Below are 22,396 nucleotides of genomic sequence, written 5' to 3' on the forward strand. Positions count from 1 at the left end.
AACGTAAAGAAAGAAGAAGAGTAGAATGAAAAAAAGAGTAGAGTGAGAAGAATAATAAGGGTAAAGTGAGAAGTAGAATAGACTGAGAAGAAAAGCAATGTGAATAGAAAAGAATGGTAAGAAGAGAAGAGTATAGTAAGAATAACACAAGGATAGAAGAAGAGAAGAGTATAGAAGTAGCACAGTAAGAAGGAAAGTAAAGTAAGAAGAAGAGTGGACTGAAAAAAAGAATACAGTGAAAAAAAAGAGTAGAGTGAGCTAGTGAGAACAAGAGTAGAGTGAGCTAGTGAGAACAAGAGTAGAGTGAGAATAAGAATAGTACAAGTAGAAAATCAATGTAAGAAGAGAATAGTATAGTAAGAAGAAAAAGAGTAGAATGAGAGGAACAGCAGAGTGAAAATAAGAGTAGTGTGAGAAGATAAGAAGAGTGAGAAGAAGAGTAGAGGGAGAAGAAGGATAGAGTGAGAAGAAGAGTATTCTGAGATGAACGCTAATTGGAACAGAAAAGAAAAGTAAAAAGAGAAAAGTATATTAAGAAGAACAGGAGGGTAGTATCAAAAGAGAAAAGTAGAGAAGTAGAACAGTAAGAAGAAAAGAATGAGAATGAGAAGAAGAGAAGAGTGTAAAGAAGAATAGAATGAGAAAAGAGAAAAAGAGTAAAGTGAGAGGAAGAGCAAGTGAGTAGAAAAGCTATGTAAGAAGTATGGTAAGAAGAACAGAAGAGTAGAGTCAGAAGAAGAGAAGAGTAGAGAAGTTGGACATTAAGAAGAAAAGTAGAGAAAGAAAAAGAGTAGAATGAGAAAAAGAATAGAGTGAAAAGAAGAGTAGAGTGAGAAGAATAGTAAGCGTAGAGTGAAAAGTAGAATAGACTGAGAAGAAGAGCAATGTGAATAGAAAAGAATGGTAAGATGAGAAGAGTATAGTAAGAATAACAGAAGGGTAAAAGAAGAGAAGAGTAGAGAAGTAGAACAGTAAGAAGAAAAGTAGAGTAAGAAGAAGAGTGGACTGACAAGAGAGTTACAAGAAAAAATAAGTAGAAAAACAGGACAATAAGAAGAAAAGTAGAGTAGAATGGCCAAAAGGGTACAGTGAAAAGAAAAGTAGAGTGGGAGAGTGAGAATAAGAGAAGAGTAAGAAGAAGAATAGTGTGAGTAGAAAAACTGTGTAAAAAGAGAAGATTATAGTAAGAAGCACAGAAGAGTAGAATTGGAAGAAGAGAAGAGTAGAGTTACAAGAACAAATAAATAGAGAAGTAGGACATTAAGAAGAAGAGTAGAATGAAAAGAAAAGTAGTGTAGAAAGAAGAGTAAAATGAGAAGAAGAATAGAAGGAGAAGAGGAATAGAGTGAAAAGATGAGTGGAGTAAGAAGAAGAGAGGAATAAGGAGAAGAGTAGAATGAGAAGAAAAGTAGAGTAAAAAAAGAAGGGTAAGAAGTGAGAGTAAAGTAAGAAGAAGAGTAAAGTAGGAAGAAGTGTAGAATTGGAAGGAGGAGAAGATTTATTTGCCAGATTCCAAGGGAGTGGGCCACATGTAATTTTACTTCGACATTTGTCCACCTATCTGCAGAGATTCAATTGATGTCAAAAAAATATTTACAGAAATCCTAGGATATACTTCAAACTATCAATCACATAGACTTTGCTCAAACAAAGGAAGCTGTATAACCTAATTTAAATAAGGTATTCCTATTACATATTGTACTTCTGGATTACTAATAACACTCCGAGGTTGACTGATACATTATTTTATTCAAAAAAAGAAAAAAAAAACAGACGACATCACAGTCAAATATAAAAGTATTGTGGTTGATACGCAGCTTCCCACCCGATGTTATCCAATTCCGATGATTCGATTATCGCTTTTCACATGCTTTCTTTTCATTACAATGCGATGTTTTCGGAACAAATACTCAAATCTAACCGCTAATCACATAATCAATAAAGCAAATAAAACAAGCCGGCTCGTGTGATGGGTGTTGTTGCTTCACAGCTTCGTTCCCGTCTTATCGTCGGGTGTTTCGAGCCCGTTTTCCGAATGCGGCTAATGATATCTTTTCATCGCCTAAGAAACTGTCGACAGTTTTAAGGGGGTGTCGAATGTGTTTTTCATAATTTGCTTTTGCCCCAAATCGACGTTAATCAATCGATAAGACTGTTTCCAATTTCAGCACTATTTTATAAAAACCATCGAAAAATCTCATTTTTGTATATTTAAATATTATTAATTTTTCTGATATTATTTATACAATATTTTTAGACTAAGATAAAATATTTCTTAATTTTTTATATTAAAATGAGAAAATATATTAAATTTAATAAAATTTCTAAATAATATTTTATTGAAGGGATCATTTATTTTAATTTATGTAATAATTTAAATAAATAATTTTTTTCCCTAAAATAAAAAATAGAAATTATTTCTATTTGACTATTGAATTATCATAATCAGTTTTACTGTAAGTTCAATTAATCCCATCCCTAAATTAAAATGAAAATATACAAATTTTTTTATGATATTAAGAAATAAAATTTCCAAATAATACTTTATGAAAGAATATAAAAAACCATACTTTAGTACTAAAATAATATTTTATTGTTTTAATTTAATTTATTTTATTTAAATATATTTAATAATTTTATTTAAATATATTTTCAGTTTATTTTAAATATTTTAATTTATTTACTAATTTAAATTACTAAATTACATATTGAAAATTTTTATTTTTATACTTTCAAATATATTTTTAGATTAAGATTAAATAATTTCACTTTTAATTTATTTTAATTGAAATAAGAAAATATATAAAATATTTCTAAACTAGTAAACAAAATTCTAAAATGATATTTTATGAAAGGAAAGAAAATATAATCATATTTTTAGTACATAAACATTTTAAATTATAAAATATTACATTTTTTATAATTTAAATATTTTATTTATTTTTAATTAACTTAAATTACTCAAATAAAAATTGAAAATTATTTTTATTTAATTTTATTTTCTAGTAATTATAAATTTATTAATAATTTCACTCTCAAATTACATTAATTAAAATTATGAAATATACAAAATTTTTGTAAACTTAATTTTATATTTTCAAATATATTTTTATATTAATTTTATTGTTAAATTAATTTAATAGATATAAAATTTTGTTAACTAATAAATAAAAATTTAAAATAATATTTTATGAAAAGAAAGAAAAAATATAATATATTATTTTTTAAATATTTAATATTTTTTACAATTTAAATTTATTTTTTATTTATTTTAAATATTTTAATTTATTTACTAATTTAAATTACTAAATTAAATATTAAAAAACATTTCTATTTAATTTTACATTTTTAAATAAATATAAATTTATTATTAATTTTACTCTTAAAATCCATTAATTAAAAATATAAAATTTTTGTAAACTTAATTTTATATTTTCAAATATATTTTATATTAAATCTTCTCTCAAATTATTTTAACTAAAATAAAACATATAAAATTTTGTGATCTAATAATTAAAAATTTAATACAATATTTTATGAAAGGAAATAAAAACTAATCATATTAAGTATCAAATATTTTATTATTTTAAATATTTCACATTTTTATATTAAATTTATTTTCTAAAATATTTTAATTTATTTACTAAATATATTCAGTTATATATTATCAAATAGATTTTTATATTCATTTCACTTTCAAATATTTTCAATTAAAATGAAAAAATGTAAACTAATAAATAAAATAAAATATTTTTTAATATTATTTATTTATTCTTAAATATTTTAATTTTTTTGTAATTTAAATTTATTTTTAGTTTATTTTAAATGTTTAATTTATTTACTAATTTAAAATATTATTTTTATATTTTCAAATATGTATTTAGATTAAGTTAGAATAAAATTACTTTTAAATTGTGTTAATTTTAATTTAAATAAAATGAAAAAATATAAAATTTTTGTGAATTATTCAAGATAATATTTTATAAAAGGAAGATAAAACATAATTTTAGTTTTCAAATATTTTATTATTAATTAATTATTATTTATTTTTTTATAATATAAATTTAAATATTATTTATTAATTTGAATTACAAATAATAAAATTGAAAATTATTTCTATTTAATTTTAATTTTTGTAAATTAATGTTAATTTTATATTTTCAAATGCATGTTTTGAATAAGATGAATTAATTAAACTTTTAAATTATTTTTTAAGTAATAATTCAAAATAATATTCTATTGAAAAATATTATTTATTTTATTTTATTATATTATTATTTAATATACTTAATATTTAAAAAAAATATATATATATATATAGATTTAATTAAACAATAAATAATATTTAAAAGTGAAGTTTTAAAATAGAAAATAATTCGATAACAAAAGAGAAGTAAATGAATATTGAAACAAACATTCAAAAACTAACTTTTATTTAATTTGTAACAGAAAATATATAACAATTTATTTCTTATTAAACATTCAACAAAACAATTTAAAACTTATGCCAACGTGGCTTTGGTTCCAGGTATAAAATCTTCCTTGTATCCACCTTGGAATTGTGCATATCTGAAAATATATTTGTTCACTTTTAAATGAATTAAACTATTTTTTTATTATTACATTCTGTCATATTTTACTTTGTCCTGCTGCGTTAAAGAAGGCCTCGTTTTCTTCAGAGCGTCCTCCAAGTGCTTCTGAGTAATTTTGACAGGTTTGCTTGAACCTGGTGCCGGTTCCTAAAATTAATAAAATAAAAATATTAGTGTTTATTAATTAAAAGACCTAATTAAAATGTGGGACGACAAAATCAATGCCACCACTAGAAAATAATCTCGTTCCAAACAAGGTCTCAATTTACTATCTATTACGTAGCAAGATAATTACTTCACTCATTAGCCATCTTCGTTAACTGAACCGCGACATTTTGAAGTAATAAGATAACGCTTTATCTTTCACTTATTCTGGCGGGGTTCCTATTCCGACCGCTCACATTTAACCAGTCCAGCCTAATTAATTTCAAAACACACCGAAAATAATTATAAATTTTAATGCCGTTTAATTATTGTCTTGAACCGTTCAATGCAAATTGTTTTCCACAGACGTGGCAAATTAAACCAACCACCACCGCCCTCCCAGTTGCAATAAAATAGTGTTCGCTTAAAAATTTTAATTTAATTTATACGTGTTTACGCTTTATTTCGCTACGTCTCATTAATTTTCTACTGCTTCCCAATCAAACGCGTTTCTCTTTATAAGTCACATATTAAATTTATTAGTAATGAATGAACCTAATTAGGGGGAACCTTTTTCGTCGTCGTTTCTGCAGAGAAAACTCATCAAAGGCGGCACAAAACCATTCGCAATTTCTACGTCTCTGTTCCGACATAATTTTAATTGCAGAGAAATATTAATTCGCACAAAACGATAATTACCAGCTAACCGCTAAATTACTTGTCACCATTTAAACCAGCTTCAAATATTTTATTGTGTTCGGCACATGAATGCATATAATTATTTGTAGCTGCGAAATACATAATCAGCAAATTAGTAGTCATAATAAAACGTGTGACAACAGTCATCACTTTGTAAAATGAGTCGTGAATGAAAGATTAATGATATAATTTGTCAGCCAAAAGACACACACGCTTAACCTTTGACTTACTGATAAAAATTGGTTGGATATTTCCATGATCATTATTTATCGAACGCACAACAAGGCATCTAAACATGGTTGTGTTGTTGTACTTGTGAAAACATTGTTTATAGACACTTAATTGGAATAATGAGTATGCATATTTGAATTTATTTATGTGATGTGAAGTGGCATCAATAAACTCCTCAAAAACTAGTTAATTGTTTCATAATTTAATCTGATCTAACAAGTTATTATTGGTAATCAAGATGGGTAAGTGGAGAACAAGTCTTATTTTTAATTTATCCTGGTTAATTAAAATTTAATTTGCATCCCTCAAATTGTGCGGGTGGAAATTGCCGAGTGTAAATGAACCTTAATCATGGAAGATTTACTAATAGTGTTAGTGTGTATTATCTCATTTACTCCTTCCTTAGGCTGTTCACACGGTAAGGAATATATTGACAAAGTTCTGCAGACACCTGACCTTATCAAAACGGTGCGATATAATCGTCTCTTGAGTTTTCACAACTGACATTAACCACAAAATTGATGGCCCAACTTCTCGATCAACTATCTAGATAAGTCTTTCACGTTGGCAATTAACACCACAAACATTTATACTCACCGTGTTTAACAAAAGATGGTCCACAGAAGACAGTTGGGCGGTGTAAAGGACTGACTGCAGGTCAGCACCTGAAAAGCCCTCAGTCTTAGAAGCTAGCTTCCTGAAGTTAACGTCCTTGCTCAGGCTCAAAGTTTTCGATAAAGCTTCCAGGATCTCCAAACGTTCAGCCTGCAACAAACAATGTTTTAATTACAGAGTACCTGACGTGCACCAAAATCCTCAACATAATGACCGTGTTGGGTTTCATGGCAAACTACATGTTACGCGTCAACTTATCAATAGCAGTGGTGGACATGCTGGACACCAACGCCACCACCCAAGTACAACGTTTCAACTGGGACGTGGAGCAAAGAAACACCCTGTTGGGAGCCTTCTTCTGGGGCTACATGATCCCCACAATCCTCGGAGGAAGACTGTCAGAAACCTTGGGACCGAGGCTCATTTTCGGTGGTGGCATGCTGACAGCCAGCATCGTTACAGTACTGCAGCCGGCAACCTGCTACATCCACTTTTACCTGGCGGTGGCTGCCCGGGTTGCCCTGGGGATGTGCCTGGGAGTCACCTACCCGGCCATCGGTCCCCTGGCCGTCAAATGGATACCCCCATCCAACAGATCCAAGTTTATGGCCCACATGCTGGCCCAAGGTTTGGGGGTGGCCGTTTCCCTTCCCGTTTGTGGCCTGTTGATCTCCTGCTTCGGCTGGCCCAGCGTGTTCTACTGCACCGGCTTATTGGGCTTAACTTGGAGTTGCCTGTGGTTTTATTTGGTCTACGACTCACCCGCCAGCCATCCCAGGATTTCGCCGGAGGAGAGACAGGAAATCGAATCACAAATGGGTCCTGTGCAGACTGTTTCAGATAAACCACAGAAGATGCCTTGGGGGCAAATACTGTTGTCATTGCCAGCTTGGGCTGTAATTGTGGCTCATTCTTTCATAGCTTACTGCCAGTTCATGAACATAACCCAACTACCCACGTACTTAAGGGACGTATTCGCCTTTGATATACAACAAAACGGACTGCTCTCAAGCCTGCCAAACTTAGGTACTACAATTTAATAGTTTTTTTACTTTAACCACCCTTTAACGGCTTACAGGTCAGTACTGCGCTGCCATCTTGGCTGGATTCTGCGCAGACAAAATCCGGAAGTCAGACAGACTCTCAACACTTGCCACCAGGAAACTGTTTGCTAGCTTAACGTGCTTCGTCCCAGCAATTTTGACCCTGATGTTAATCTGGTGGGGTCGTTCAGTGACGGTCGCCATGTTCTTCATGACCACATCAATTTCCTTGATTGGATTCATGAGTGCCGGACACTTGCCCAATTGTTTGGAGATTTCGCCAAACTTCTGCGGCACAATCATGGGCATTGCCACCGCTATCTCTTCAATAGCTGGATGGCTGGCCACCAAGACTGTTGCTATTGTAACTAAAGACGACAGCTCCATCAACAGTTGGAACACCGTGTTCATCATTATGGTTGTGGTGTACACTTCAGGTGGGCTGTTCTTTGTGTTGTTTGCTGATGGGAACGTCCAGAAATGGAATTCCAACAAGAAGGAAGATGATAAAGAAGAGAGGAAGAGTTTGAACGTAAAAATTGAGTGCTAAATCAGAAAACTGGTACGCCTCTGAATTCATTAATGTTAACTCGTAAATGTTACCACACGTTTGATAAAAGCCATAAACTTAATGCACCTCTGTTGTAAATAAATCCTTAACACCAAAATTAATTATTCCTGGTTACTTTGTATTAATTAATTAAAAACTTGTATTTTCTCAGTATTTAGTGTAAGTGTACGTAATTAATGTTTCTGGGAGTTCGAAGTGACAAGTTCTTGTAACTGCAAAGAGCTTCCACATTTTGCCACTGTGATCATTAGCACATTAAGTGTTTTTTATGTGCTCCAATTTATCAGTTACACCATGAACTTTGTAATTTATGCAATTTCGTGTATGAAAATAATGAAAGTACATGTTAGCTAATTACTATTTACATATTTTATTAAAAACACTATCTAAATTGATTTGTAGAACTAATTAAATGCTAAAAGTACCGCTACTGTTTTTGTATATATAGTTAAGACACTATATCAAATAACTACCACAATAAATCTAATCTGAAAAATGACATAAAACCTATTATTTCCATTTTGTTTGTTTATTTCTGGCACCAACAATGAAACAAGTCTACCAGCCCAAAGGTAAGTCCCTTTATTCATTCAACTCGTAGATCACCAACTCAGAGTACCAATTTTCAGAGTTCCTAACATGCACCCGCATCTTGTACATAATGACCATTTTGGGGATCATGGCCAACTACATGCTGAGGGTGAACCTATCAATGGCCATAATCGACATGATCCAACCACCCAATTCCACAACGGAAGGCCACAAATTCGACTGGGACCGTTTCCAAAAAAACGACCTGCTAGGAATATTCTTCTGGGGCTACATCCTGACCGACATCATCGGCGGAAGACTGGCCGAACTGTTTGGGCCGAAGAAAATCTTTGGGTACGGAATGCTGGTCGCCAGTGTCATCACCATCATCACACCTCTGGCTTGTGACTGGGATTACTACGCGACCATGGCGGCAAGATTTGGAATTGGGCTTTCTTTAGGTAATTACCCGAATTAAACTGTTAACAGAATTTAAAGTGAGTTCCTAGGTGTAACCTTTCCGTGCCTGGCTCCCCTGGCCGTAAACTGGATCGCCCCCTCGGACATCTCCAAGTTCATGTCCAACATGTTGGCGCAGGGGATTGGGGTGGCCGTCTCCCTTCCGACCTGCGGCTACCTGATCACGACCTTCGGCTGGCCCAGCGTGTTCTACTTCACCGGTTGTTTGGGGGGTGTATGGTGTCTGGGTTGGTTCTACTTCGTCTACGACTCGCCCGAAAGCCATCCCAGAATATCCGAAGCGGAACGGGAGGAGATCTGTGAGAAAGTGAAGGGCAAAAAACGGACCGATCAAGTGAAGCTGCCCTGGCTGAAGCTGTTGGCGTCCCCCGCAGTGTGGTCGGTGTTAATCGTGCATGGAAGTTTGGGATTTTGCCACTTCATGATCATAACTCAGCTGCCCACCTACATGAAAGACGTGCTAAATTTCAATCTGAGGAAGAACGGGTTAATGTCAAGCTTGCCCAGCTTGGGACAGTACTTTTTGGCCCTCATAGCCGCCTACTCGGCCGACAAGATCATCAAATCGAAAGCTCTGAGCAAACTTTGGACGAGGAAGCTGTTCGTCATACTCTCCTGCATTCTTCCCTCAATACTAACAGTAGCCCTTGTGATTTGGGGTCGAAACGAAATATTGGCTTTAATTCTGATCAACATATCTTTCGCCTGCATTGGGTTGATGAGCGGTGGACACCTCCCCAACCCCATCGACATAGCTCCAAACTTTTCTGGGACCATAATGGGATTGGCTACAACTCTTGCCTCACTGGCTGGAGCAGTGTCAACGAAGATAGTTGCAGTGATAACAAGAGATGAATCCACCTTCAACACGTGGAGATACGTTTTTGCTGTGATGGCTGGAGTATATGCTTTTGGTGGACTGTTTTATATTATTTTTGGAAGAGCCACCATCCAAACTTGGAGTGTGGGCCAATGTAAGAAAGAAAAAAGGAACGAAATGGTGCCCTTAAGTGTTATTTCACAATGATATGCAGTTAGTTGTGCAAAATAAAGTATTAAATGTTGTTTTTTTGTAAACAAGTGTTTGTGTACATATAAATATTTATTTTTGCAAATTCGATTTTTTATTACTAAATCACAAGCAAATTTTCCTTTCCATTTCCATTGGATGATTTAAATGTGACCATACAGTCTTAACATAATTTAGATATGCAGCAACAATTTATGACTTGTTATTTACAGTTAAAACTGCAAAAAATATTGTAATGAAGGTTTTCGTCCAATTACATACTATTAAAAATTAATGAGATTCTTCAAGATATCTCTACAGATTTGCATACTTTTCAACAACTTGCAAGTGCACAAAACCAAACTGACTTAATAGCACATGTTGAAAATTTAAACAAAATGGAACCAACAAGCAAAGGTAAAATTAAAAATAATTTGTAATTTATAAAATTAGGCAAAAAGAAAAAATTTAATTATCACACGTCAATGAAAAAACATAAGTAAACAATTAAGAGTTAACATTGTTAATGTGGTGTTTCCAACACTTAAAATTCATGGTAACATATTTCGTCATCACTGCTTCCATTTAATTCAAAAATAAAAACAAACTCAATTATAGAAACATTGTAATTTCTATTTTTAGGATTTTCATGCACTGCCATACTGTACATCATGACCACGGTTGGTTTTGGAGTCAACTACATGCTAAGGGTGAACCTATCAATAGCAGTGGTGGAAATGATACGAGGCAACAATACGAATCAAAAAGACACTCGTTTTAATTGGGATTCAGTCCAAAAAAACGAAATTCTAGGTATATTCCTGTTGGGTTATGTTACCACCTTGTTGTGGGGTGGAAGGCTGGCTGAAATTTATGGTACCAGATTAGTTTTTGGTAACGGCATGCTTTGGGCCAGCCTTGCAACTATAATCTTCCCTTGGATCTGCAAGATTCACTTCTACGCAGCCCTTGTTTTGAGGCTAATAACGGGGGCTGTGTTAGGGGTTACTTTTCCAAGCATCCTTCCCATAGCTGTGAACTGGATTCCCCCTTTGGACAGGTCAAAGTTTACCTCAAACATGATGGCACAAAGTTTAGGTGTAGCCATAACTTTACCTTTGTGTGGATTTATCTTATCACACTTCGGTTGGGAGGGAGTATTTTACGCCACCGGACTAGTGGGCGTGTTGTGGTCTTTGTTGTGGTTTTATTCCGTCTACGACAGTCCCCAGGAGCACCCAAGGATATCGGCAAAAGAAAAACGGGACATCGAACAGACCAAGAAACTACAAAACGAAAGTACTCAAAGGAAGCCTCGCAAGGTACCGTGGAGGAGCATCTTTACGTCAATTCCGGTGTGGTGCGTGTTTATAGTGCAGATCAGCAATTCCCTCTACCACTTCACATTTTCCAACGTTCTTCCCACCTACATGAACGACGTGCTCCACTTCGATCTGGAACAAAATGGCTTGTTGTCCAGCCTCCCGTACATAGGTCAGTACGCGTTCGCAGTCCTGTGCTGCTGCCTGGCTGACAAAATGCGAAAATCTAAGAAAATATCTACGGGAAACACCAGAAAAATTTTTATTGCCGTGTCCATGTACCTTCCGTCGGCTCTCATGCTGGCCCTGGGGTACTACAAGTGCAACCCCTACGTGGCAGTGGTGTTAATCACCCTAATGCACTCGTTTAAAGGAGCTGTGCCAGCCGGATACATCTCCAACATCATGGACCTGGCCCCCAATTACTCTGGTACCATCTTTGGAGTGTCTTTGATGATGGGATCCTTCACCGGATGGTTGGGCACCAAAATGGTCGGACTGTTAACCAAAGAAGCCAGCAATTTCGAAACCTGGAGAACTGTGTTCCTAATTATAGCACTGGTTAACTGTACAGGAACAGTCTTCTACATGTTTTTTGGGTCCGGAGACGTTCAACCTTGGAACGACCACACCTGTAAGAGGGTGGTGGAAGAAACCGAATTGGAAACGTTGTCAGATCAAAAAAATGGAAATGTTCCCTGAATGTTTTATTTATAATATTATGAACGATATCCAATAATGTATTTTATATTATTATTTGTAATTTTGTATATATAACAAAAGTAATTTGCGCCATTCAAAATAAATTTGCATATTTTATTTAAATTAATATATTTTACAACCTGATAAAAACAATATTTATGTCGACAGTTCTGAAACGATAATTTCAACTTTCAACATGTCAGCTGGTAAGTCTGAAATTACATGAATAGTTCTAATTATTACCCCATAATGCATTTCCCTAGAATATTTAACATGCACCAAGATTCTGTACCTGATAATAATCAGCGGAATCTCATTAAATTACATCTTGAGAATAAACATATCCATAGCCATAGTGGACATGTTAGACCAAAACACCACCAACAACACCAACAAATTCGACTGGACCATAATACAAAAGAATGAAGTTCTGGGCAGCTTCTTCTGGGGCTACCTGGGGACGATGATAATCGGGGGACGACTTGCTGAAATGTTCGGCGCCCGGAAGGTGCACGGAATCGGAATTTTAGGTGCCAGCGTGGCCACCGTTTTATTTCCCTGGTTGGCCAGATTGCATTTCTACTGCGCAATACTTGCTAGGGTCGTCGTCGGGTTGTTTTTAGGCATTACCTTCCCCAGCATTTATGCCTTGGCCAAGTTCTGGATCCCGCCAGCCGACAGGTCCAAATTCACCTCCAATATGGCAGCCCAAGGACTAGGTGTGGCCATATTTTTGCCCATCGGAGGGTTTATGATACCTCGAGTAGGATGGGAGTGCGTTTTTTATGTCACGGGAGGTCTGGGATTGATTTGGAGTCTGACGTGGTTTTATTTGGTGTATGACTCTCCGGACGTGCACCCCAGGATCAGCTTCGAGGAGAAGCTGAAGATACAGTCCAAGTTGAAACTGGTTGGGGGGTCAACAAATATGCCTAAGAAGTTTCCCCTTTGGAAGATTTTGACTTCTACGGCGGCCTGGGCGCCTGCCATTGCTACTATTGGAAACACCTTGAACCACTTCATCTTCATCAACCAACTGCCCACGTACTTGAAGGACATTTTACACTTGAGCATCGAAGAGAATGGGATATTTTCAAGCCTTCCATACTTAGGTAACACCTTAATCAATTAATAAGTACAAATAAAGACCATAATGTTGCAGGAAAATACGTGGTGGCAGTTATTGGAGCTTACGTAGCAGACAGGATGCGCAAAAATGGGGCTGTTTCTACCAAAAACACCAGAAGAATATTCACAGTGGTGGCCCTGATAATTCCATCACTCATGATGATAAGCTTGTCCGTCTGGGATCAAGGAAAAGTCATGTCTATAATAACCATAACCGCCTTGTTGTCCATTAAAGGTTGCACTACGTCAACTTACTTGGCGAATTACTTGGATATCGCCCAAAATTTGGCACCAACCCTAATGGGAATATCAAGCACGTACGGTGCCATAATGGGCTGGGTTGGCACCAAACTTGTTGGAGTAATAACAGCAGAAAAAAACGACTCCAACGCCTGGGGGCTCATATTTATCATACTTGGGGGGTTGAATATTGTGTCAGCCACATTTTTTATCATTTTCGTTTCGGGTGAAATACAGGAGTGGGATTCGGAGAAGGAGGAAGAAGCTGAACCATTAAAGTCCGAAGTAACGATTAAAAAAGACGTGGCAGCGATAAAATCGTTTATTTAACATGTGTTTAAAATGACGTCAAGTGCAATATCGTTCATTGCCAACATATTAACAAAGTTGATTACATAAAAAGGACGAGGGCATATTTATAAGTCTTTTTCAAGGTGTCCGCATTAATTGATAACGCCATAACTTTACTGTTAGGAAAACATAGCGTTGTTTATCTTGTTTAAATAAAGGAACACACTTGTGCAATTAAATATATAAAAAGAGACAAGTAATTAATTTTACGAACCATGTGACTTTGGGCAAACCTCATCGTTGCATATTTTAAGGTGATAACAGTGTAAATATAAATTTATCAATGTACAACCAACAAAAACAGATTCATAAATTACAATTTAAAATGAACTCACCTCGTTGGGCAGGGAACACAACAGTTGTTTGTCCAATCTTCCAGGTCGCAGCAAGGCAGGATCTAACAAATCGGGTCTTGATGTTGCCGCCAACACACACACCCCAGTCAGTGACTCAACGCCATCTAGCTGCGTCAGCAGCTGGTTAACCACCCTGTCGGTGACACCCGTAGTGTCCTGCCCCCGCCTGTAACGAAAATAATCAAGGCACCGTTTTTTCTGGTATTCATTGGCGAAATCTGCGTTCAAATTGGGGAAGAATGATTTAATCCCGATAACGATTTCTGGTCCCGCGCCTTTTCCTTTTTATTATATGACCATAATGCGAATAAGTGACGCGTTACGAGCGGAACAAAAGTCTTGGGATGCCTACCTGGGAGCGAGACTGTCGAACTCGTCAAAGAAGAGAATGCAGGGTCTGGCGCTCTGTGCTCTGGAAAACAAAAATAATAAATTACGATCGTCCACCGGTCGATGTTTGTGAAAGGAATATACCCACATAAGCTTTTGACACTTTAAATATCAAATGATTAACAAAAACTGAAATTTGAGGAGGCAATTATTTGATGACTTGTAACTTTGAATTTAGATACGAACTTTGAATTTCACTGTTTATTTAATTATTAACATTTTTTTTATACTGAAGAAGAAATTAAGTAATGCATCATATAAAATATTTGGAAATAAGCCAATCAATAAACTTGAATTAAACAAAAACTAAAAAGAGACATCATATAACAAATTTTATCCAAAAGTTAGACAAATAAATTTTACATAAATTAACTAAGTAAAAATAGCTTGATTATGTAATTCTAGCTGGTCTGGATAATAGATTGAAGCTAGTAACACTCGTGAAGTAGTACCCAAAACAGTCTAAACTAAAAAAAGATTTTGATGAATGTAAGGTGAACTAAAACATTAGATATCAGAAAAAGTAATTTAGGTTTTTGGTTAAAGATTTATTTGAATAAATTTTTATATTATATTTTAACATTTATGTATTAAATTAAAGCTGGAATTAGTCTATATCTCATGTAAAATATTTGAAAATAAGTCAGTCAATAAACTGCAATTAATCAACATTTAAAAAGAGGTTTCATACAACAAATTTCTCCTAAAGGTTTGACAAATAAATTTTACAAAAATTAACTAAGTAAAAATAGCTTGATTATGTAATTCTGGCTAGTCTTGACATTAGATTGAAGCTAGTAACACACGTGAAGTAGTACTTATAACAGTCTAAACTCAAAAAAAATTTTGATGAATGTAAGGTGGACTAAACCATTAGATATCAAAAAAAGTAATTTAGGTTTTTGATTAAAGATTTATTTGAAAACATTTTTATATTATATTTTAACATTTATGTATTGAATTGAAACTGGAATTAGTCAATATCTCACGTAAAATATTTGGAAATAAATCAGTCAATAAACTGCAATTAATCAACATTTAAAAGGAGGTTTCATACAACAAATTTCACCTAAAAGTTGGACAAATAAATTTTAGAAAAATTAACCAAGTAAAAATAGCTTGATTATGTAATTCTCGCTGATCTTGACAATAGATTGAAGATAGTAACACTCGTGAAGTAGTACTTAAAATAGTCTAAACTCAAAAAAGATTTTGATGAAAGTAAGGTGGACTAAAACATTAGATATCAGAAAAAGTAATTTAGATTTTTGGTTAAAGATTTATTTGAATAAATTTTTCTATTATGTTTTACCATTTATGTATTAAATTGAAGCTGGAATTAGTCAATATCTCACGTAAAATATTTGGAAATAAGTCAGTCAATAAACTGCAATTAATCAACATTTAAAAGGAAGTTTCATACGAAAAATATCATATAAAAGTTGGACAAATAAATTTTAGAAAAATTAACTAAGTAAAGATAGCTTTATTATGTAATTCTAGCTGATCTTGACAACAGACTGAAGCTAGTAACACTCGCGAAGTAGTACTTAAAACAACTCAAAAAAGATTTTGATAACTAAAAAAGTAATTTTGTTTTTCTAGTTTATGATTTATTTAAATTATTTTTAATATTATATTTTAACATTTTTATATTAACCTGAAGCAGGAATTAAGCAATATCTCATATAAAATATTTAGAAAGAGGCCTCATTCAACGAATTTTATCCAAAAGTTAGACAAATAGATTTCACATAAATTAAGTAAATTAAAATAGATTAATCATTTCATACAAAAATTTCACCTAAAAGTTGAACGAATATATTTTAGAAAAGTAAATTAAATAAAAATAACTTGATTATGTAATTCTGGCTGGTCTGGACAATAAATTGAAATTAGTAAAACTCAGGGAGTAGTACTTGTAAAAATCTAAACCCAAAAAAGATTTTAATGACTGTATGGTGGACTAAAAGATAGGTATCGGTAGTTTAGGGCCCTCGGTCGACCTTAGTGAAAGAAATCGACCCACATGACCGTGTGACACTTTAAAAATCAAATAATCAACAAAAACTGAAATTTGAGAAGGCATTTGATGTCTTGTAACATATTTTGATATGCACGTTGAATGGTGGTACCTTTAATTATAATATAAATTAGACGGAGTCACCGTTGGGTCCGTGAATTGTCATGTTAATGGCATAAGGGATTGTTTACCCCATAGGGAAAATCAAGTGAACAAGGTCAGCGGGTTGCGAATTCTCGGGGAGGGACTCGTGTAGGAAGTGACAAAAACCGTTGAGAAAACAAGTAGACGCAGCATCTCACATATCCGGGCCAGCCGGTGTGAGAAACAGAGTTGTTCCAGTCGACCACAACTTATTTAAACGTCATTTTCTAGAGTACCTAGATAACGGTACCACCTTATCTCGCCTTCATCTTTACAAAAAGTGTCGGATTATTTTTATTTAAACCCAAAATCCCAAATTGATTAAATTTCACTCGAGGTATTTATTGGGTCGGAGGGTGAACGTTGCTGGGAACAGCACCGTATCCCGGTACTCACTTCTCGAAGACGTCCCTCACGGCCTGTTCGCTGGCCCCGATGTACTTGGACAGCAACTCGGGCCCCTTGACGGCGATCAGCCTCAGGCCGCACTGTCTGGCAGCTGCGCCCGCCATCAATGTCTTCCCCGTTCCCGGCGCCCCGTACAGCAACATCCCCGTCTGCAATCTTAGCGGTGCGCCAGCGAATATTTCCGGATACTATAAATAAAAAAACGGGTTCGAATAATACGTTACAGACTCGCGTCTTCCAACAATCTATATTTAAGATTGCTATTTATAATTGCACGAAAATCGGGTCCAACAAAAATTTATCAAAACTGAATGGCAAATTACAAAACATAATGGTCCGCTAATGCGTAATCCTTAGGAATTCTCACAGTGGGAGCCCCCCGTAATAAGAAGGGTCTCGGGCAAACAAACCGGGACAACAGAAAGTAGCATTATTGCCCCGTAACAGTTATTGTCAGGCAATTAGGCGAGGGTCAATGCGGAAGCAGTTTACTGCTCCGGATTACCCCCCCGGCCGCCATAAATCTCCAGCTCCAACAGGTTGATATCGAACGATTCGAGGCACACAAGTAAAAATTTTTGCCAAAAACCTCCACTTGCGAGACCCTTCTGAGAAAGCTCGATCGCCACAGATTGCGGCAACCCCTCGATTATCAGGGGTGAGCTGCATAATTAACCGGCTTACCTGGACCCCAAACGTTCGTGTGTAAATCCTTTTGCCAAAACGAAAATCGGTACTTACTTGCACCGGCCAAAGCAACGTTTCCACCAGTTGGTCCTTGACCACCTTCAGTCCTCCCACGTCGCTGAAGTCTTTGTCGCCGGGCGAATGCAACTGGACGTCGTGCAGGGACAGGACAGTGGTGTTTTTTAAACCCCTTTCGCAATGGTCGTTTGTAATTGTTGGTTCGTGTGAGCTGTTGGGGTCTGACGTTTCATTTAATATTATTTTATCGTCGTCCTGTGGTTACTTACCGTCCTTGTACGCCTCATACACCGCCTTATTGGCAAAATTGACCAAGTCCTGCATAACGAAACCTTCAGTTTTAACCCCTAGTTCATCGAAATCTACTGATTTAAGGGTGTAGTTTTTAAACAAGAACTTAAGCAACATTATTCTGTCCTCCTAAAATTAATCATTTTAAAGACGAGGCAGGAAACCATTTCCGACAATACCTTCTTAAAAGAGTCAATGCTAAATAAATTCTTAAACAAATGACTTCCTCTGGATGTGTAAATATAACTGTTCAACTTCATGGTTGACTCACACGTGGCAATAATACCAATCAAATTATTTTCGCAGTTTGACTTAAATAAATCATGTAACATCTCGCTTATCCTAAAATACGTAAGTATAATTATTTTAACTGGGAAACATGCCGAGTTATTTAATGTATTAGGAGGCCCTTTGCTCACATATTAAAAGAACGTGTTTGACCACACGTACACAACCTGCACAGGGTTTCTGACCATTTATGATAGACCCTTCAAAACATTAGATACCAGAGAAAGTAACTTAAGTTTTAGGTTTATGATTTAGTTGAATTTTTATATTCTATTTTAACATTTTTGTATTAAATTGAAGCAGGAATAAAGCGTATAAATATCGTATAAAAAATTGGATATAAACCAATCAATAGAGTTCGTACAATGGATTTTATTCAAAAGTTATACAAAGAAATTTCACACAACTTAAATAGGTAAAAATTGGTTGATTATACATTTCTCGTTGGTCTGGGCAATAGATTAAAGCTAGTAAATCTCGTGGAGTATCACTTTAAAAAATCTAAACTCACAAATGATTTTGATGATTGTATGGTGAACTAAAACATAAAGTATCAGAAGAATTAATTTAGATATCTCGTTCATAATTTATTTGGAAAAATTATAATATTATGTTTCAATACTTTTGTATTAAATTGAAGGGACAATTAAATAATATCTCATGGAAAATATTTGGAAATAAGCCAGTCAATAATCTACAATTAATCAACAATTAAGAAGAGATGATATACAACAAATTCCATCAGTTCCAAGTTAGAAAAATAGATTTCACATAAATTAACTAAGTAAAAATAGATTGATTATGTAATTATGGCCAATAGATTGAAGCTAGTAAAACTCGTGGAGTAGTACTTAAAAAGTCTAAACTTTTGATGGCTGTATGGAGTTCATCCACCACATAAACCAGAAATTCTTCCCTCTGACTATTATTTATTTTTGTTATTGCCTAATCTTCTACGTAGTAAAGGGTTTAATTCTGAAGAGGAGGTCAAAACTGAGGTCGATTTTTTTCTCAGTTTGAAGGACCCAGAATTTTTTTCTCGTGACATGAATTTACTTATATAACGTCGATCATAATGTTGATTCTTTTAAAATTTAAGCTTTATGAATATCAATTAGTTTTTCTAGTACCTAATTTATTCAACTTGTAAGTCAAATTATTACAAAGAGTGCATTTTAAACAAGTAAAACGGACATTTTTCGACCGTCTGTCCGTTGTCAGCAAGAGTTATTTGTTCCGTCCAACCATATTGTACAATTTATAAGAAAAAGACACATGTCTTGAGCATTGTGAGTGACCAAGCGTGTACCCCGCGTCCCGGCACCATAGAAAGCCACCCCAGGCCCTTAATGGTGCACCTAGTCGATGACCTTTCCCAAAAAAGGCAGATGCGACGTTTCAATGCACGATCCGAAATCCACAGCTGAAACTACGTGCGTGCGCCGTCGCTCTTACCTATTAAAATAGATCGCGTTCGGTGCCACCTCTTCGCCCGGTACGTTTTCGCACAGTACGTGCAGGTCGTCCAATATCAGAACGGAGGGTTGGTGGAGGATCAGATTGGAGAAGGTGGTCGAGAATAATTTCAACAGGGAATCGAGTGTTTTTCCTTTAATCTGTTTACAACGGATCGTCTCCGAATAGAGATAGTACGGGGAGACTTTCAGTTTGTCTTGTAGTACCGCGGTCAAAGTTGTTTTGCCCGTGCCGGGTTTGCCTAAAATCACAGAAAAACGTCTGGAACGTGCCTCCACTTTGGACCAGGGCATTTCAATTTTATTTGTCTAATTGAATTAGCAAATAACACTTGAATTTGAAATGTTCTTATACTTATTTACCTCAATAAAACTTGTAAATAAAAATAATAAAATTAATAAGTACACTACTTGAGAAAATCAATTGATTTTAAATATATTTTTAATGATTTATTTCAATTTAATAGTCTAATTACAATTTTTTGACCACAATTATAGTAACTTTTTAAAATATATTATAAATATGAGCTGTATTATATAACACAGATTTAATCATTAAAAATTTCTTTTAAAAATTAAGTTGTAATATTTATGCCCAGCTCAATTTAGAAAAATATATGTAACATTTTATATTATAAGAATACGGTAGTTTTTATAATACTGTGTAAAAAACAATAGTAAATTAATTATTTTAACAGTTCACATTAAATAAAAGAGTTATGGCTAAAAAATTTAATATTTTAAAGAGTTGCCATAATAATATTTATATAATAATTTAATTTTTTATGTTATTGTCTGTTAATTTGTAAGAAATTGTATTAAAATTTTGTCAAGTAGTGTATTCAATAAAAGCAATTTAAAATCGTGCACAAAATTTGGCGCCAAAATTCCTATCTCAGCAAAACCAGTACGCAAACAACCAAAGCGCAATATTTAAATATTTATTATCTACAACAAACATAGATAAACCTACCTGTGAGCAAAACATTCTCGAATTTATTTAATCGAGTACAATCAAACAACCTACTAACATTATCTACAATGTGACCAAAATTACAAGCATTTAAATTATTCTCCGGCATCATTTTTTCCTCGTCCGGTTCCGTAACATGTAAATCCTGCAGCAACGTATATTTGCAGTCGCGTATCAACTTTTCGTCGACGAGACAAAACTTTGATTCAATTGGCGTAAACTTCAGCAGGCATTTAATACCGTCGTCGATGTCCATAACGACCTCAGGGTTTAACAGTAAGGGTTGACCCTCAGTTTTGACGGCCAAAAACTGCTTGAAACGTTCCTTAATGTCGATCAAGTAATTCTTTTTGCTGCATATGTGTATTTCGTTGACTGAGGGCGTGGTTGGCTCATAGTTCAGGAATCCCCTGGCTCCTGGTTTACAGGAGAAATGTTCCATGATTACGTCACCCACGTACATGTTATCTTCGTAGACGTTGGCGTTGAATTCTGGAATATAATCTTCTAATATGCAAAGGCGCACATGAAGTGGCTTAGGTGGAAACATGCCGTTCGTTAACAGCTCCAATTGACATATTATTGGGGTTTGTTTGGAGTTAGTTTTCAACCAGTTTTGTTCAAGCTTTTGTCTAGATACGAAAACGTTAAATGGATGTAAATATTTCTGCAAGTCAACAAAGAGTTTCTCCTGCTTTGTTGGGATCATTCTAAACAGCAAATCATCTTTTTCATCAAAATACTTGTCTAGATGTTTCAGCAAAATTTCATCCAGTTTCAGTCCTTCAATCAACTTCATAAAATACTTTATGGAGTCGTCATTAAGCACCTCAGATGTGAGCTTGTTATTTTTAGTCTGTATTTTAGTTTTATCATATGTAATACTTTTAGCATTGTTTTGTTTTGCCGGAGGTTTAATTATGACTTCTGTTAGATTATCTATGCAACCCAAATTGACTGGCTTAACATCACCTTAAATTATAATTAAATCATCACATAATTTGCTGTTTTAAAAATACAACAAACTTACTAACAGGAACCTTGACGAAAATATTCCTGCCAATCCAAATAACTATATTTTTCCCTGAGTTAATCACACTAATTTGATCTAATAAGGTGGACTGCACGTTCTCAGCCAGTAGCTCCTAAAATGCTGAATATTAGGGCAGGATAATTATATAACATGAGCCCACATACCAACACTTCATAGTCACTCTCACACGAGGGTGTAATTGACATAGATTTAATAGAGGGAGGCTTGTGTACTTCTACTAATATCACAGTGTCATTCTCTTTAATGCCCAAGGTTTTCGCATAGATAGAACTGATGCCAATACAGTCTTTATCCAGGCTTGTTAGGGTGTAATTTACGGAAAAATAAGCGGTGTCTCCATCACCGAACATAATTTTTACGTAGTTCTACAATTTGGGGTGTTAATAAAGTACATTTCCTAATTGGGAACTTACCCCTTGTTGTGGCAGATAAGACCTGGACGAAATGTAACAGAAACAATTCTTGCACGGCAAAAACTTCACCTTAAACATCCTCTCGAACATCTTGGTGGATTACTAACGAACAAACTAGGAGACAACAACCGATTAACGCATAATTTAATTCATAAACCAGGAATACAAAGTTCACTAGTTGTGAGGTTAGGTACGTTGTTTTGGGTGTTAGTTCGCGG

The 22,396-nt window shown here is 34.7% G+C and overlaps 5 protein-coding genes across 5 annotated transcripts; 4 read left to right on the forward strand and 1 right to left on the reverse strand.

Moving 5' to 3' along the window:
- Nucleotides 1-4,416: 4,416 nt before the first annotated feature.
- On the reverse strand, nt 4,417-22,379 carry LOC109605936 (peroxisome biogenesis factor 1). Its single transcript, XM_049966686.1, has 14 exons — nt 22,179-22,379; nt 21,909-22,130; nt 21,742-21,856; nt 20,712-21,683; nt 19,719-19,980; nt 18,155-18,317; nt 17,954-18,104; nt 17,721-17,905; nt 16,968-17,167; nt 14,367-14,426; nt 13,994-14,180; nt 6,264-6,431; nt 4,624-4,739; nt 4,417-4,569 (listed from the first exon to the last, which is right to left on the reverse strand). Exons 1-14 carry the CDS (start codon nt 22,266-22,268, stop codon nt 4,503-4,505), a joined length of 2,958 nt encoding a protein of 985 aa, XP_049822643.1. The 5' UTR covers nt 22,269-22,379; the 3' UTR covers nt 4,417-4,502.
- LOC109605964 (sialin) lies at nt 4,757-8,320 on the forward strand. Its single transcript, XM_020022558.2, has 3 exons — nt 4,757-5,908; nt 6,459-7,307; nt 7,360-8,320. The coding sequence occupies exons 1-3, from the start codon at nt 5,905-5,907 to the stop codon at nt 7,872-7,874; spliced, it is 1,368 nt and encodes a 455-aa protein (XP_019878117.2). The 5' UTR covers nt 4,757-5,904; the 3' UTR covers nt 7,875-8,320.
- LOC109607693 (sialin-like) lies at nt 8,328-10,018 on the forward strand. Its single transcript, XM_049966689.1, has 3 exons — nt 8,328-8,467; nt 8,525-8,887; nt 8,936-10,018. The coding sequence occupies exons 1-3, from the start codon at nt 8,443-8,445 to the stop codon at nt 9,931-9,933; spliced, it is 1,386 nt and encodes a 461-aa protein (XP_049822646.1). The 5' UTR covers nt 8,328-8,442; the 3' UTR covers nt 9,934-10,018.
- On the forward strand, nt 10,127-12,043 carry LOC126265393 (sialin-like). The gene is made up of 2 exons (XM_049966687.1): nt 10,127-10,332; nt 10,558-12,043. The coding sequence occupies exons 1-2, from the start codon at nt 10,314-10,316 to the stop codon at nt 11,937-11,939; spliced, it is 1,401 nt and encodes a 466-aa protein (XP_049822644.1). The 5' UTR covers nt 10,127-10,313; the 3' UTR covers nt 11,940-12,043.
- LOC109607694 (sialin-like) lies at nt 12,131-13,987 on the forward strand. The gene is made up of 3 exons (XM_049966688.1): nt 12,131-12,145; nt 12,203-13,051; nt 13,102-13,987. The coding sequence occupies exons 1-3, from the start codon at nt 12,136-12,138 to the stop codon at nt 13,635-13,637; spliced, it is 1,395 nt and encodes a 464-aa protein (XP_049822645.1). The 5' UTR covers nt 12,131-12,135; the 3' UTR covers nt 13,638-13,987.
- Nucleotides 22,380-22,396: the final 17 nt, after the last annotated feature.

This window comes from Aethina tumida, chromosome 4 (genome assembly GCF_024364675.1).
Source record: "Aethina tumida isolate Nest 87 chromosome 4, icAetTumi1.1, whole genome shotgun sequence".
NCBI classification, from domain to species: Eukaryota; Metazoa; Arthropoda; class Insecta; order Coleoptera; family Nitidulidae; genus Aethina; species Aethina tumida.